General features: G+C 32.2%; 1 protein-coding gene across 2 annotated transcripts; it reads left to right on the top strand.

Annotated features, from left to right (window-relative positions):
* Positions 1 to 4,632: 4,632 nt before the first annotated feature.
* On the top strand, positions 4,633 to 15,403 carry LOC105215028 (GPI inositol-deacylase). 2 transcript variants are annotated; one of them, XM_029042120.2, is made up of 17 exons: positions 4,633 to 4,835; positions 5,641 to 5,787; positions 5,873 to 5,948; positions 6,161 to 6,660; positions 6,719 to 6,895; positions 6,954 to 7,118; positions 7,205 to 7,293; positions 7,353 to 7,506; positions 7,573 to 7,711; positions 8,024 to 8,153; positions 8,220 to 8,342; positions 11,019 to 11,212; positions 11,357 to 11,537; positions 11,593 to 11,728; positions 11,827 to 12,089; positions 14,298 to 14,393; positions 15,180 to 15,403. In XM_029042120.2, the coding sequence occupies exons 1-17, from the start codon at positions 4,701 to 4,703 to the stop codon at positions 15,352 to 15,354; spliced, it is 2,880 nt and encodes a 959-aa protein (XP_028897953.1). In that variant the 5' UTR covers positions 4,633 to 4,700; the 3' UTR covers positions 15,355 to 15,403. The 2 variants fall into 2 exon arrangements, with proteins under 2 accessions (XP_028897953.1, XP_011187067.1); XM_011188765.3 differs by having other exon boundaries at positions 6,719 to 6,898.
* Positions 15,404 to 16,955: the final 1,552 nt, after the last annotated feature.

Genomic DNA, 16,955 nt, shown 5'->3' with positions numbered 1-16,955 from the left:
TCTAAAGTCTACAGAAATAAGCCAGCAACTATTCCAGCTTTGGAAGACAACATTTCCGAAGAAATTCGGGCTATTCCGGCCGAAATGCTCGAAAAAGTTGCCCAAAATTGGACTTTCCGAATGGACCACCTAAGACGCAGCCGCGGTCAACATTTAAATGAAATTATCTTCAAAAAGTAAATGTCATGAACCAATCTAACGTTTCAAATAAAGAACCGATGAGATTTTGCAAATTTTATGCGTTTTTTTTTTTTTTAAAAGTTATCAAGCTCTTAAAAAATCACCCTTTACAACTATTGAAGAATGTTGTCTCAAAATTTCAGCTCATTCGGAGAAAGATGGAAGTCACCACCGGCCCAAGTGCTCACGAATATGTGAAAAGATTTGACGAATCCCAAAACTTTGAACGCGTTTTTCTCGAAACGCCTTTTCTGAAGTCGGTGTCCACGATAACTCAAAAAGTTATGCACCGATCGTATTGAAATTTTGCACACTTGTGCAACATAGAATTGACTTCCAGCCAACGGTCTCATTTTATTTATTTTTTGCTTCTATTCTATTTTACAGCCACAAAATGGCGCATTTTTAGGGCTAAAAACGTACTTTTTACCTTCACCGACCGTTGAAAAAATGAAAAATTTTTTTTTTTAAAAGGGCACCGTTGGCTGGGAGATATACTTCTAAAGAACTAATTTTTTTTTATCCCATGTGTTTCAGATGATTCTACGATCTTATATTCGGGACACCGCAATGTGCGGAATTCCGTTGAGTGCCTACTTCAAGTGGCTGCAACTTCGTTGATTTTCGACATTTTGTAAAACTGATTTTTTGTAAAACATATTTGAAATGTCACTGAATAATATGATAATAAAACTATTCAAAAATATTCAGTAGTTTTCTCAAAAAAAATCTTCAAAAACGCTTTTTTTTTTGGCCCGTTATCCCATAATTCTTTTGAATGGAATGTCAGAATCTAATAATTCAAAAAGTTATATAAAGCGTTATGAAGCGATCTTAAATAATAAATCATTTATTTCGTTAAGGGAATAAAGAGCCTTTTCAAGTAGTGATATTATAATAAATTTTTTTTTATAGAAAATCGCTTATTGTGACACAACTATAATAGTTAGAGATATGATATCGAGATATTTTTTGTAGATAATGATAAGTTCTACAAAATTGTAGTACATCACTTTGTTATATCTTCAATCGTTTTCGAAGCATTCACGATTAAAGAAAGTTTTTTGGTATTAATATATCCCATGTCACTCAGGGATAGTATAGCTTTCCAACGGTGAAACAATTTTTAAAATCGGTTCAGTAGTTTCGGAGCCTATTCGAGACAAACAAATAAAAAAATAAACCTTTCCTCTTTATAATATTAGTATAGATAAGTAGCTGACCAAGATATTTTAAACTTATACAAAGTACTGAAAATAACTAAGGAACTAACTTACACTCTCTGCTTTTTACGCTCTTAACCCTTCTCTTCTGCTACTTTATTTCAGCAGAAAAATTACTGACTATTGAATGTTGGTAGTGAAGAAACAATGTATTGGGTCTAATCATTAAATCTGTTTCGATGGAAGAACATTTCATAAACATCATTCCAACTGTATTAAAAATCCAATCGTCTGGCCTTCGGCAAATAACTTTAAGTTAACTCAATCGATGTTTAAACGGAATTAAAATTTGTTGATGCTCATCAGCAACAAAAAATGTTCCGGATGAGATCTCTATAACGGGTAAAAACTCAGCCAATTTAATTTGTATAACTTGTATAATTTGTAGACAAAGCAGTTTTACTGTTTCACACTGTGGTAAAACAGGTTATCAACGGATTCAATGGGTCATCATCAAAATTACTAATGATATATTTTAAATGGATATTTTAGAGACAAGATACAAAAACACACTAACAAAAATAAATTTAAGGTTTTTAAAAGCTCAGGCGAAGTAAATACTTTATGGGAAGAAATTTCACAATAATTAAATTTAAATGCTTTCCAATTCAGGGCAAAACTATATGAATGAAAATGTGTAAAGGCATCACGTGTATATATTATGGGTTATTATTCTTTTTTTAAACTGATATGTAACCAAAAAAATTACAAGAACAGTTTTAAACAAAAAGCACTAACAATTTAATATGTCAAATTTTTCGATAAAGGTCGATAAAACAGTTTTCTCACTTTGTGGTAAAGCATGGACATTTTCGATGTAAAATTATTTCCGTAAATAAACAAATGGATTGAAAAGCTTTGCAATCGCAACAACAAAATAACAGCGTTAATTCGATGAAATATTATCTTTAGCTTTTCTAAATTGAATAATCTATAATAAACAAAATAGTAAGTCATTTTTTTTTTTAATTTTGTTGTCCCTTTCTTTTGTTTAACGCTTATTGCGAGGGTTGCAGTGGCGTAGCTAGCATAGGAGACACCCGGGGCTGATTTTGAAGGTGTCACCCCAAAACTCAATAAGAACTTTTAAAATAAAAAAGTAATAATCATTTACATTTTATTAAAACACGAGTATTACAAATATTAGTATATTATGTGAAAAAATTAAAATTTCTTCCTTCTCCAAAGGTCAAAGCTTCCTTGCAAACTCCGAAATCACGTCTTCAAAATTTATATTTTGTGTTGCTTCATGTTCTATCGTTAAAATACCAAGATTATTTAATCTGGTTTCAGTCATTGTAGACCGCAAGTAATTTTTAATTAATTTTAATTTGCTGAAACTTCTCTCATATGAAGCGACTGATGCACATCATAAATAACTTTAGTGCGACCGTTAGATTCGGAAGAGATGCTGTAAAATCCCATTCCACAATGAATTTCAAAAAGTCCAGCGTCACCCAATTAGAGACAGTAATATTAGCCGCCTTTAAATGTCTTCTCAATCTTGGTATTTCTAAAAGTAGTTCTGTTTCTGATACTTCATCGAAAAGGTTAGTAAATTTTGATATAGCAAATTTTAACTGTTCAGTGTTTCCCAAAAGCAAGGTCTTTGACTGCACAACCTCAAACAATGAAGATACGTCTTTCAATGGACTTTACTCGTGTTTCGTGTTCAATATTGAATCTCTGCAACAGATTTACTATTTTTTATAGGTAGAACTGATTGTTATAGTCGGGCTCGGGTGTCACCCCTAACCGGGTGGCTGAAACCAGGGAAACCTTATCATCCGATAAATCTCCTTTCTCTAATAATCAAAGACAATAATTAAGACACTGTTAATCCCGACTTTCATGCAACATCTGAGCCTAGTAGAGCACCAAATTATATCAGGAGTCACAACATGTTTGAGGACAATCCTAGTAGCGTTAGGTTCTATAGTAGATAGCTGGCCGTACTTAGGAAACGACTAAAAATGTTGCACTCCAATGTTGGGGATTTTTTCACAGGAACACGCCTCCAGTCACCGGCTTGAAATAGACCCACCTCTCATAGCCATAAGAGTACATTCCTGAAATACGTCGAAGACCTAAACCACAATACCGACGAGAATTCAGACGCGACTAACTCCACACAAGCACTGAACGCTATTCACAGATAAGCTATTTTAACTTTCTTCGACTCCCTACTAGAGAACGGGGACCTTGGAGTCACATCCCTATTCATCGCTAATACTGAGTGAAATTCGAGAAACTAGAGTGAGCCTTGCGCAACAGCATTCTGTATACTGTATCAGATTATATTAATATTAATCATTCCAGTCTAACATCAACTACCAAATAATAATAATACGGTGAAGTTATTGGGAAGCGCTTATCCATATTATACCTCGACATATTCAACATATGTATGTCCTGCATGTAAGCAGTTTCGCATGATACTAATCACCTCTTTGCATGCCCAATTAACCAAACTCTTCTAATATCACTTTCCCTTTGAACGGGTCCTGTTACAATAACAACAACATTGTACAATATTTTAAAATATATTAGATAAATTATCAAAATATTAATCTTCTAAGAAATAATAATGTGTATTTTTTTCAGAGACTGCTGTAAATCCGTTTACTTCCGTTTACATTCGTTTATACATAGTTAGCTTTTTTGGGTTTTTATTTCATGTGATGTGACGTCATAAAGACCCAATCGCACGGTAGTACAAATCAATAAAACAAAGCCAAAATGTGGAAGTGAGCGATAGTTTCAAATTCTAAGTGATAAATATATTAACTTGAAAAAGAAGTGCACAATGACGGAATTTAATAACAATAGTACAAAAAAATCTTATATACAGTTTTTTTGCACTTTTCCAACTAAAAAAAAAAGTTAGCAAAAATGGCGAACTTTTTGTAACAAAACAAACAATTTTAATTATAAATATGAGCTATTATATTGGATCATTTTATAAATGACGATTTCAAGAATTACGTTAATTGTAATATTTTATCTGCACATTGTTCAATTTGGGTCAGTATGTTTTACATTTACGTTTTCGATTTGACAATTATTCTTTATTATGGGTCCTGATTACGTCACTAATGTCGTAATATTTTCTTCTATCATTCTTGAATAAAGCTTATATTTTTACGATATGAGACTGGCGTAAAGTTTATGAGCAGCTTAAAATGGTGAAAACGGATCGATAATATGTCATCGATGGTGACTAGAATTGATATTTATCGTTCCAATCTAACATCAACTAATAAATAATAATGCTAAAGTGAAGTTTGTTGATAAGATATGTTAAAACATTTTTTGGTGGTTATTATAGCGATTGCTGCGTTTGGCTTTCTGTACGGTATATATAATTACAATGTAGAAATCGAGTCCAATGCTTGTCAAATGACGTATATGTTTGCACCACCCCAGTTCTCGGTATGAAATAATAATATTACACTCTTTTCCAGCCTAATATAAAATATGTTTTGCATAAATTGAGATTACTCTGTACTAGGTTTAGAACTAACTATTATAGTGTATACTATTTGTATTGTGCAAACTAGTGTCGTTATGTTGGTTTACAACTCGACTCGGCAGTATTGAATTTAAAGCAATTTTTGAAGTCAACCAAACTAAAATTTGGCATTACGAATTTCAACTCTTTACTTGAAGGGTTCGCTTTGCCAACCTAAAACTGTGTTAATTTGGTAGATTATTAATCAGCTGATAAATTTTAAACGGAAATTTAAAACAATACATTGTATGTAATTATAAGCAATGGCCAAAAAAAGGCTTCTCGGCCAATCGAATACATTGGAACTTCCAAGAACAAAAGATATCAATATTGTAGTGGCATTGTGGCCTTTTGATAACATTGCAGTTTCATAAGTTATTTTCGTTTACGAGAAATCGGAGCGGTTTTTACTAAATGAGATGGAGAAACATTTCCACAATCATGTGTGAGCAACGTTAGTATATTTATATTGAAAATATCCATGATTCTTCGTTTCCTTGGTAGTTCTCACAAATCTTGTGGAATCATTTTAATGTTAAACTAGCGAAAAATGTTTTAAATCGATGGGGGTAGTAGGTCTTATCGGTTCATGATGTTTGCGCTATTCACACTTTATGCTTTCGCATGGGGATCGACAATAAAGTAAAAATATTGTTTATATCCATATGTATATTCATGTATGTATTGTATTATAAATAAGTATGTATACAAGTTTAACATTTTCAGAGAATAAATTTTGATGCGAATGCCAAATTTCCTCATTACGGATTGTATTACTACAATGAGGGACGTATGCCAATTGATGTACACACAACTGAATTTAAAGGAGCGCCCGTTATTTTTGTACCAGGAAATGGAGGGTCATATAAGCAAGTAAATATAATCGGGAGTTATTTGGAGCATAGTTGCTTCAGTAGTATAGAGTTAAAAAGTTTTAGTAATTTGTTAACCTTTTTAGGTACGTTCAATGGCATCGGTAGCATTAACAAAAGCCAGGGACAGTGCAACTGGAATTCATCTGGATTATTATACAAGTAAATATTTATCACACATGCCGCATTCTAATGCTTTCGAGTTTTAAAAGGGGACATCTGACTTGGTGTTTTTTTCATATTATTTACTAAATTCTCACTAAATAAATAAAATGATTAACATCGAATATCTCCTATAACTCTGAAAGCATAATGAATAATTGAGTAAAGACGAGGACTTTAGCTCGGTAATAAATCTTGTCATTTACTTTTAGTCGACTACAAAGAAGAGCTTTCGGCGCTTTATGGCGATTATTTGGAGCGACAAACATTATTTTTAAAGACATGCATGAAGATTGTTTTGAAACTTTACAAAAATACTGAACATGTCGGAAAAATAGTTTTAATAGGTCATTCTATGGGCGCTGTAATATCACAAGCAGTTTTAAGAGATCCGGAATTTGCAGAATACATCAATACAATAATATCTATATCTTCTCCTATAAATAAACCAATTTTAATTCTTGATGAAAAAATAGATACATTTTATAAAAGCATAAACAAAAATGTATCTGTTTGCCGCTCCTCTTTGAAATTGAATAAAAATTCAAATTTTTGTTGTGCTACATGTAATCGCCTTCTACTGAGCAATCACACCAATCACGTTGGTCATTATTTGAAAAATGTGTTATTAATCACTATTGGTGGTGGTAATCGTGACTTACTCGTTCCACCTGCCTTTACGATGTCAAAATTTAGCGACATACATGCAATGGTTAGTAGTGCCAATAAACTATTTCTCTTTTTGTTAATATGATATCTGTATTTTAAAGACTATGTCGATACCGAAAGTGTGGTTGAGCTGTGATCATTTGTCCGTAGTATGGTGCCTTCAGCTGGTGCAGGTTATTAATAGATATATGTTTGACATCTCTGCCAGTGACAAGCAAAATTTTGTATACTTTATAAAGGATAGAAGGCGTCGGGAACAGACTGCACTTAATCACTTCGTGGTTGGTATTAAAGTTTTGTTATAAACATTAATAATATAAATATGTGCTCTTATAGAAATCAAATGAAATGCAGTTAAAAGAAATAGACATTGAACAGGAAGGTAAACATAACAGTGTATGGCGGGAAGACACTCTAAAAGTATTTTCGAAAGCATTCAAAGAAGGATCCAGAAGTAATTTTATACAATTAATTCCGCTGCGAAAACATAAAAAGCACACGGTAAGAATTTAGTAGGTAGTAGGCTACATAGGCAGTGATATGGACACGTGTGCATTTTTAATATATATTTAACATGTTATTTTTAGAAATTATACATAGATGTTACCCAGTTGGAGTTTGGTGACTTTCTTTTTGGATGCACTGTAAAGCCTAATGTAAATGAAAACTTATTCTGGTAAGCATGTATGATATAATATAAAATTACATTTTATGTTAATGATCTACAATTTTTAGCCAAAACAAAGTTTCACTCTCTCATCATTTTCAATTATTGCCATCGATGAAAAACAAAATGCGTTCAGTGGCAATTCTGGATATCAACAATTTGAAGAACACGTACGTAAACTGGACTCATGTAGGTTTATTCGCTCGTGCTTCTCGAAAACCGGTAAAAACTCTTTCTATTATTAAATAATTACATAGTAAAACTTTTTTTTTTTTAAACATATTACAGAAGTTGTATAATATTGATATTCATAATCCAGCAGAGAGAAACATTGTTTTCAAATTACCTCGATGGTCTACGTTTCAAAAAATAATTTTAGTAAATGAAACTAAGCAGGGGACACTTTACTATAAACTCTCAATTCTAGGTGGGTATTGTGTTTACTACTTCTTGTCGATTTCTTTATAACTAAAATTATTTTTGTGTCCTATATCCTTTTTAAATTATCTCATTGATTGAGTTATTACAATTATGTACATATGTGTTGCCATGATTTTCTGACACAAGATTTCATTTGTAGTTCACACGTCCGTTAAAATGCCTAAAATATTATAACATATCGAATTTAAAAGATTTCAAACATATTATTTTGTTTCACAAGTAGAAATTTAATTATATGTTATCAATTAAAAAAGTTATACAATACCTAAGCATTTAATTTCACATTGAAATTGTTTAGGTGTCGAAGAAACTTTTCCAACTATTGAATTGAGAATTGTACCGTTATCTTGTATGGGGGATCTGAATTCAATTATCATTAAAATGTGCATACCATGGGCACCAGGATTTACTAAATATCAAATTATTCGGTACCTTTAAACTATATTAGATAAATACAATAATATTTATTCTAACCAAAATGTTACTTTATACAGAGATCCATCAGCAGAAGTATTTTATGTGAATGTTCCCGTTTCTAGTCCGATTGGCTACAATTCATCAATGAACCCTATTTCTTTAGAAATTTATTTGGATCCACTTTGTCGATATCAAATCAGGTATGCATTATATCTATTAATACTGCCATTATATATTTTTACAGTAGACTGGAAACTTGGATAACTCTGACAGAATCGGGTTAGTAAGTTGCTCTTGAACGGACATATACTTAAAATATGTCTTAAATGGGTGCATCAAAGGAACTCCTGTCTGAAACCAGTATCAGCAACGCGGTAAAATTAATACTACTAGTTAAAAGGAAACTCAGTATTATGTCAGTGGCTGTTACAGGTTATTTACTCCTGAGGTCTCAGTATTAGAAACCCCGTATTCATCATTATGACATAAATATTATCTTTAGCTTTTCTAAATTGAATAATCTATAATAAACAAAATAGTAAGTCATTTTTTTTTTTAATTTTGTTGTCCCTTTCTTTTGTTTAACGCTTATTGCGAGGGTTGCAGTGGCGTAGCTAGCATAGGAGACACCCGGGGCTGATTTTGAAGGTGTCACCCCAAAACTCAATAAGAACTTTTAAAATAAAAAAGTAATAATCATTTACATTTTATTAAAACACGAGTATTACAAATATTAGTATATTATGTGAAAAAATTAAAATTTCTTCCTTCTCCAAAGGTCAAAGCTTCCTTGCAAACTCCGAAATCACGTCTTCAAAATTTATATTTTGTGTTGCTTCATGTTCTATCGTTAAAATACCAAGATTATTTAATCTGGTTTCAGTCATTGTAGACCGCAAGTAATTTTTAATTAATTTTAATTTGCTGAAACTTCTCTCATATGAAGCGACTGATGCACATCATAAATAACTTTAGTGCGACCGTTAGATTCGGAAGAGATGCTGTAAAATCCCATTCCACAATGAATTTCAAAAAGTCCAGCGTCACCCAATTAGAGACAGTAATATTAGCCGCCTTTAAATGTCTTCTCAATCTTGGTATTTCTAAAAGTAGTTCTGTTTCTGATACTTCATCGAAAAGGTTAGTAAATTTTGATATAGCAAATTTTAACTGTTCAGTGTTTCCCAAAAGCAAGGTCTTTGACTGCACAACCTCAAACAATGAAGATACGTCTTTCAATGGACTTTACTCGTGTTTCGTGTTCAATATTGAATCTCTGCAACAGATTTACTATTTTTTATAGGTAGAACTGATTGTTATAGTCGGGCTCGGGTGTCACCCCTAACCGGGTGGCTGAAACCAGGGAAACCTTATCATCCGATAAATCTCCTTTCTCTAATAATCAAAGACAATAATTAAGACACTGTTAATCCCGACTTTCATGCAACATCTGAGCCTAGTAGAGCACCAAATTATATCAGGAGTCACAACATGTTTGAGGACAATCCTAGTAGCGTTAGGTTCTATAGTAGATAGCTGGCCGTACTTAGGAAACGACTAAAAATGTTGCACTCCAATGTTGGGGATTTTTTCACAGGAACACGCCTCCAGTCACCGGCTTGAAATAGACCCACCTCTCATAGCCATAAGAGTACATTCCTGAAATACGTCGAAGACCTAAACCACAATACCGACGAGAATTCAGACGCGACTAACTCCACACAAGCACTGAACGCTATTCACAGATAAGCTATTTTAACTTTCTTCGACTCCCTACTAGAGAACGGGGACCTTGGAGTCACATCCCTATTCATCGCTAATACTGAGTGAAATTCGAGAAACTAGAGTGAGCCTTGCGCAACAGCATTCTGTATACTGTATCAGATTATATTAATATTAATCATTCCAGTCTAACATCAACTACCAAATAATAATAATACGGTGAAGTTATTGGGAAGCGCTTATCCATATTATACCTCGACATATTCAACATATGTATGTCCTGCATGTAAGCAGTTTCGCATGATACTAATCACCTCTTTGCATGCCCAATTAACCAAACTCTTCTAATATCACTTTCCCTTTGAACGGGTCCTGTTACAATAACAACAACATTGTACAATATTTTAAAATATATTAGATAAATTATCAAAATATTAATCTTCTAAGAAATAATAATGTGTATTTTTTTCAGAGACTGCTGTAAATCCGTTTACTTCCGTTTACATTCGTTTATACATAGTTAGCTTTTTTGGGTTTTTATTTCATGTGATGTGACGTCATAAAGACCCAATCGCACGGTAGTACAAATCAATAAAACAAAGCCAAAATGTGGAAGTGAGCGATAGTTTCAAATTCTAAGTGATAAATATATTAACTTGAAAAAGAAGTGCACAATGACGGAATTTAATAACAATAGTACAAAAAAATCTTATATACAGTTTTTTTGCACTTTTCCAACTAAAAAAAAAAGTTAGCAAAAATGGCGAACTTTTTGTAACAAAACAAACAATTTTAATTATAAATATGAGCTATTATATTGGATCATTTTATAAATGACGATTTCAAGAATTACGTTAATTGTAATATTTTATCTGCACATTGTTCAATTTGGGTCAGTATGTTTTACATTTACGTTTTCGATTTGACAATTATTCTTTATTATGGGTCCTGATTACGTCACTAATGTCGTAATATTTTCTTCTATCATTCTTGAATAAAGCTTATATTTTTACGTATTATGTCAGTGGCTGTTACAGGTTATTTACTCCTGAGGTCTCAGTATTAGAAACCCCGTATTCATCATTATGACACTCTTACTCTACTTTTATAACCAATTAATTTTTGTATTTTTTATATTTTTCTTAATATTGCAGTTACAAATTTTCGATTGTGACCACAATGTCGAGAGTAGCTCAGCAGTTTTTACACTGGCTGCCGTCTCATTTGACAGCTGTTATATTAATAATACTGAAGAATCAAATAAGCCAACTTCATGAAGAATCGAGTACAAAAGGTGTTCGACCATATTATGGGTATTTTCAATACGCTTCGTTATATCTTATAACAGGTGAGTTGCAATATAATGCTGAACTGTTTCTGTTTATTTGATTAAATAATTTGCATTTAATACTTGCCTCGACAACACATTTCAATATTGACTTTGCCCATATATATTCCGAAACGTATTGATTTTACTGATCTATTTTTTCAGGTTGTCGTGTATTGAGCAAATTTTTAACACAACGTGATGGTAACGAAAGTGGACGCGGACTTTCAATTTATCCGGCTGTAATTATTCACAGCACTGCCATAGTGTTGTCGATACTACTTGTATTTTCTGTTTGGACTATTGTAATACTGAACGCGTATGGACTTTCAAAATTAATAAATTGGTATGATATGATGAGTTAATATCTTTAGAGTTTTTCTTAAGCAAATTTTTTGCAGGTTCTTACTCAAATCGGTACTACTACCCATAGCTGACACATTCCCAATTTTATTCGCTGCATTCATGATTTCTCTGGCAATAAAGACATGTGGAGCAGTGGCACTTACTGTAACTTGTGTCTTATATTTGTTGTTGGTATGACTGATATTATTCATTACAATGCCACATACATTTCATTAATTGTATTCTTTAATACAAAAAATCTGTGGTTTGTATAATTTTTTTTATTTTAGATATCAAACGCTTATAGCGACTACTTGGAAAATTGGTTATTTAAAACAGCAGTGTCGTTACATGCCAAAGTGTGGAGCATTTATGAGAAACGTAATAGATCAAATACGACCACAGATACGTCAAGCGATATAACTAATCTTATGAGTTTAATTCGTTGTGATGGAATGGATAATTTCTCATTTCACATATCTCTTTTTATCTTGATTACTATTATGGCTGGTTTGAACAGCATGACTTTCGTCGCTTGGGTGAAGGATCGCAGGTGATATACCAAACAATTAAGATTCTCATTTAGTTTGGTGATTTCACAACATATTTTTTTTTTTAATGTACACAAATTAAGCTTTCAAAATTTAGTAAAGTTGAGAATCAATAGAATTGAGGGATTTAAATACATTGGAACTTCTCTAATTCGAATCGCCATAATCCACAACAAACTTCGACAAACTTAAATTTTCATTTAAACATAAATTTTTCAAAAAACTATAAAATATTGATTTATCCACAGTTTTAATTATTTACTTCGCATAACGTTTTATTTAAATACTTTAAAACATGTATTCTTTCATTTTCTTTGTTGCACTTTGCTATTGTTTGGCTCTCGACGTCTGTATCCCAAGCTTTTGTTACATGATTTATGAAATTAATTAGAGTAATATCATATTTTTTATTCTTATCCATACGATATAGAGGGACTCTTTTAAAATTGTGCCTCGATTGTAAAATTTAAAATTTTGTATTACGCCCTGGTCGAAAAGTTCGATTTATGGAAGGAGATTTGTATGAAATTTGACTTCTATTGCCAATTCAAGAGTTCGAGTTATGGAGAACTTCGAGTTAAGGAAGTTTGAGTTATGGAAGGAAATTTGTATGAAATTTGATTTCTAAACGCTATTGCCAATAAAAAAGTTCGAGTTATAGAGATCTTCGAGTTATGGAAGTTCCACTGTAGTATGTTGATGTTTCTCATATACAAACAATATATAGTGTTATATATACCAAAGAGATGAGGCTGAAAAGTTGATTTTAAATCCGGATGCGTGTGTGTCGGCCTGAGCAAACTATAACTAGAGTAGATATCTTAATGAAACTTGGTACACATGTCCCTTGCCACCATAAAAAGGTTGGTATAGTGGATGGGCGAACCATAAAATGCCAATAACTAAAATTGGGTATAGAGGATCACACTGGAGAAGGACATATTTGAATAACATTGGGCCTACTCATTGAATCCGTTTCGATTGCAAAACTGGTTAGATTCGAAAATATAATTTACAATCAAATTGAACTCACTTACCGATTCGTAAAAATACATTCCGCGGCTAATATATGTCGCTAATTACGAAATAATTGAATCCGCAAAATCGAAAATTTTGGTCGAAATCTATCCGTTGGTGAATGAGTTGCGGAAATGTAAAAGAAATAAACCATATGTAAATAATTACTGATGACGGACTAAATTATGTTTTAAATAGGTATTTTAGAGGCAAGAGACAAAAACAGAGTAACATAAATAAATTAAAGATGTTTAAAACGATATAAAGTTGCCCTCTCGAAATAGCGAAAGAATTTTCTCAAAGAGACTCAGGCGAATTATATGGAAGAAATTTCACAATAGTTAAAGGTCAGTTTTAATTTTTTTTTTTGAATAAAGCAAAAAGCACAGACACTATCAAATTTGGCGATAAAGGTCGATAAAACAGTTTACGTTCTCACTTTGTGGTAAAGCAATTTATCGACGGAATCAATGTTTGCATGAACATTTTTGATCGAAAATTTGATTCAATGATTAGGCTCATTATTTTGAAAAAACCGTATCCTCGACCTTTCTCTGAGGTACTCCATTACATAGAATGAAAAAAAAAATCGGATTATAACCACACCCACCTCCAATCCATAATTTATGTTGAATACTGCTAAAAGAAACATACTATAAACCGCAAATTTTATGGTAAACATGGTACAAAGGCTGCACTGTGATTGGTCACAAATTATACCTCAGGAACTGCCCCACCATATTCAACGAAATTCAGTTCGTAACATTTTCTTGGCAACCAAATGGTATACTTTCAAAATTCATTTATTCTAAAGATATTCAGAGGAGGTGTTTTATTTTTAATAGATGTATTTGTTCCCCATATAAACTAAATAGTGACTTTCAAACTTCTGGTGGATTTTATAGTCTTAGTAAAATTAAGTGAATACATAATCTTATATAATATTTTGCTTGATAGCGAAAATGAATGAAATCGGTCCAAGATTTGCATGAGCCTTCATATACTATATATGATGATTTTAGTTATTCTATTGGACTTTATGCCGAATATATGGGCCAAATTGTGTTATATTTAAAAAATGGCATCAATAAATTGCGAGAGTATAAAATGTTCGGTTATGCCAGAACTTAACCCTTCCTTTCTTGTCTTAAATTCAATATTCTAACATGTTTTATTAATTTGAATTTTTATAGCATTATAAGTCGTGGATCGGACCCATCTCTACTTCCAACTGCAGTCGTCATATCTTCCTTAAGTGTTTTATGGCATTTGAAAGCGCCGAAGAAAATGTAAGCAAATAAATACATTTATTTCATTCTAAAAATATTGTTGAACCAGTTAAAATAATTGGAAATTTAAAAACATACTAGCAGACCGCTCCGGCATCGCACGGGTTTTAACAAACATTTCCAAAGTTATAAGTTTTTACACACTTATACACACTTTACCATAAAAGTGTATGTACTTTCCCGTTTCTTGCGTGGGTTCATATAAAAAAAGTAAAATGAGGAAAATTCGAACATGAAATTATATTTTATTTGTAATGAGCTGATTACAACCTCTAGTCTTTGATGTCCGTTGTCTTTCTCTCAGATTATGAAGGGGTTCTTCAAGCCGCTCCATAATTGACCCCCAAGCTCGTACTTGGGAGGTTTTGAAAATTTATTAAGCAAACAGCTGCGAGCCCTTGTTACTCGACTCTCTGGCACGCGATTGCGATGCGAAGAGAATGACTTACAAGACGATTTTCAATTTCAGATTAAGATTCTCCATCACGGAGTCTTTTTGATACCCTTACCTGGGAACTATTTCCAGAAAGTTGAGATTCTAGCAATAAATATAGCCTATGTTTCTCGGGGTGAATGTAACTTTTAAATGGTGAAAGGAAATTTTTGAAATCGGTACAGTAGTGTTTGAGTTTATTCATTACAAACATACATATAAATATTTCCTCTTTATAATAATAGTATGGATTAAAAATGTTAAAACATGTTTGAGTTTTATATCAGCAAATGAAATGAAAAAAAAAAGAAATTATATAAATAATAATAACTATTTAATATTATTATTTTCAGCTTTTCTTTCCGAATTGGCTACAAAATCGCATCGTTACTTATTTATATGGGCGCTGCAGCTTGCATTATTTACTGTCAAGAGGCATTGTATAAACTGAACTATGTAATCGCTGGAACTTTTGTATTAATAACGGCACTAGAATTGCTTGGACAAGCTTATAAGAAATATAGCTAAATTATAGAGATGATAAAAAAAATATGAATCATTTATACCAAATTCAAAATCGTATTTTTCTTTAACATTTTATTTCCCTCAAATATCGTTTGGAATTGGCAATGAATTTAGAGAAAAGGGGAATGGTTTTTGAAAAAAGGTTATACATATTTACAGATAAGTCAAAGTTCGAACGTTTTTGATAACGATGGAAGATTAAAATTTAATATTGTGCTTGATTGGAAGTATTGAAGAATTTTGAAGTATGGTGTCGGTTGCGTAATGGCTTAGTGATCTGTTGCGGCTTCTGGAGTGGGATGACTAATTGGAAACCTTTAATGGATATTTTACCTTGGTTTCGACTGAATCTTCCAACAACTTTACGATCAAAAGCAAATAACTCTAATTGAAGAGGATTGGGTGCTTTATTATGCTTCAACACAATAAGATACAACACCACATAGCACAGGTTTACGTAAAGTTAAAGATATCTGGGAATTTTTGGAGCGAAAAATTAGAAAATAAATAATATGCTCAAAAACCGTATAATAGACACTTTGAATATCATTACATCTATAGATTTGATAAATTTAGTAGTAACAGTGGCTTTAAATGGTAATAGATGTCAACGGTGTCCCAACTAAATACTAAAAACAAGTGATATCTATTAAGTACAAATTTTGCAATAAAATAAGTTGTTTTGTAGGGTATGGTGCTAAAATGTACTCTTAATCGTGCGGAAGTGTTGCACCATTTTCTTAGGTGGAGAAATACTTAAATCTGTGCAAAAATATCTTTTTTATCCCTTTGTTTCAAACTGCGGCTATGCCTTACGTCTAATTTAATCGACATAAATGTATTTCAATGTAAAAACATAAATACAATTTTGTAAAATCGACAACAGGGTGTGTGTGAAGATTCTTGTCGGCCACTGTATTTAAAACATTCTTTTGAGAATAGCTATTTTTTTTCTCTCTATGAGAGTATTATAGTTTTGTTCACATAAAGGTTGTTTGTAACACCCAAAACAAAACGAGTGGAATTCAAATCCGGATGTCTGTTTGTCCGTCCGTCCGTCAGTCCGTCTGTGCAGGATATAACTTGAGTAAAAATTAAGATATCTTGATGGAACATGGCACACTTGTTTCTAGAAAGATTGCTTTCGAAAATGGGCAAACCTGCCACGCCCACAAAATGGCGAAAACCGAAAACACATAAAGTGCCATAACTAAGCCATAAATAAAGCTATGGAAATAAAATTTGGAAATAATAAATACTGCATTAATAGTGTGGCAGGTCCTTTCTAAAAATCGCCGAAATCGGACCATAGGTTTTCAAGGCCTCATATATTGAACATGAGGACATCGGTGCTTCTAACCTAATATTGTGTATTATATAATATTATATAAATAAATTGCGAGTATAAAATGTTCGGTCACAACCGAACTTAGCCCTTCTCTACTTGTTATTATTATAATTTGATGCCTCCAGTTGGCGTACAGGATCCAAAATCTGAAAAAATATAAATTTGGACAAAGTAACACAACTTTTTTTATAAGACTCTTAAAGGAAGCGATTGCCAATGACATGTTATTCATCAGACATCATTTTCGCTTGATTAA

The sequence above is a fragment of the Zeugodacus cucurbitae genome, chromosome 5 (assembly GCF_028554725.1).
Source record: "Zeugodacus cucurbitae isolate PBARC_wt_2022May chromosome 5, idZeuCucr1.2, whole genome shotgun sequence".
NCBI lineage: Eukaryota > Metazoa > Arthropoda > Insecta > Diptera > Tephritidae > Zeugodacus > Zeugodacus cucurbitae.
Note: the sequence above shows the minus strand (reverse complement) of the source record. Positions and strands in the feature narration are given on the sequence as shown.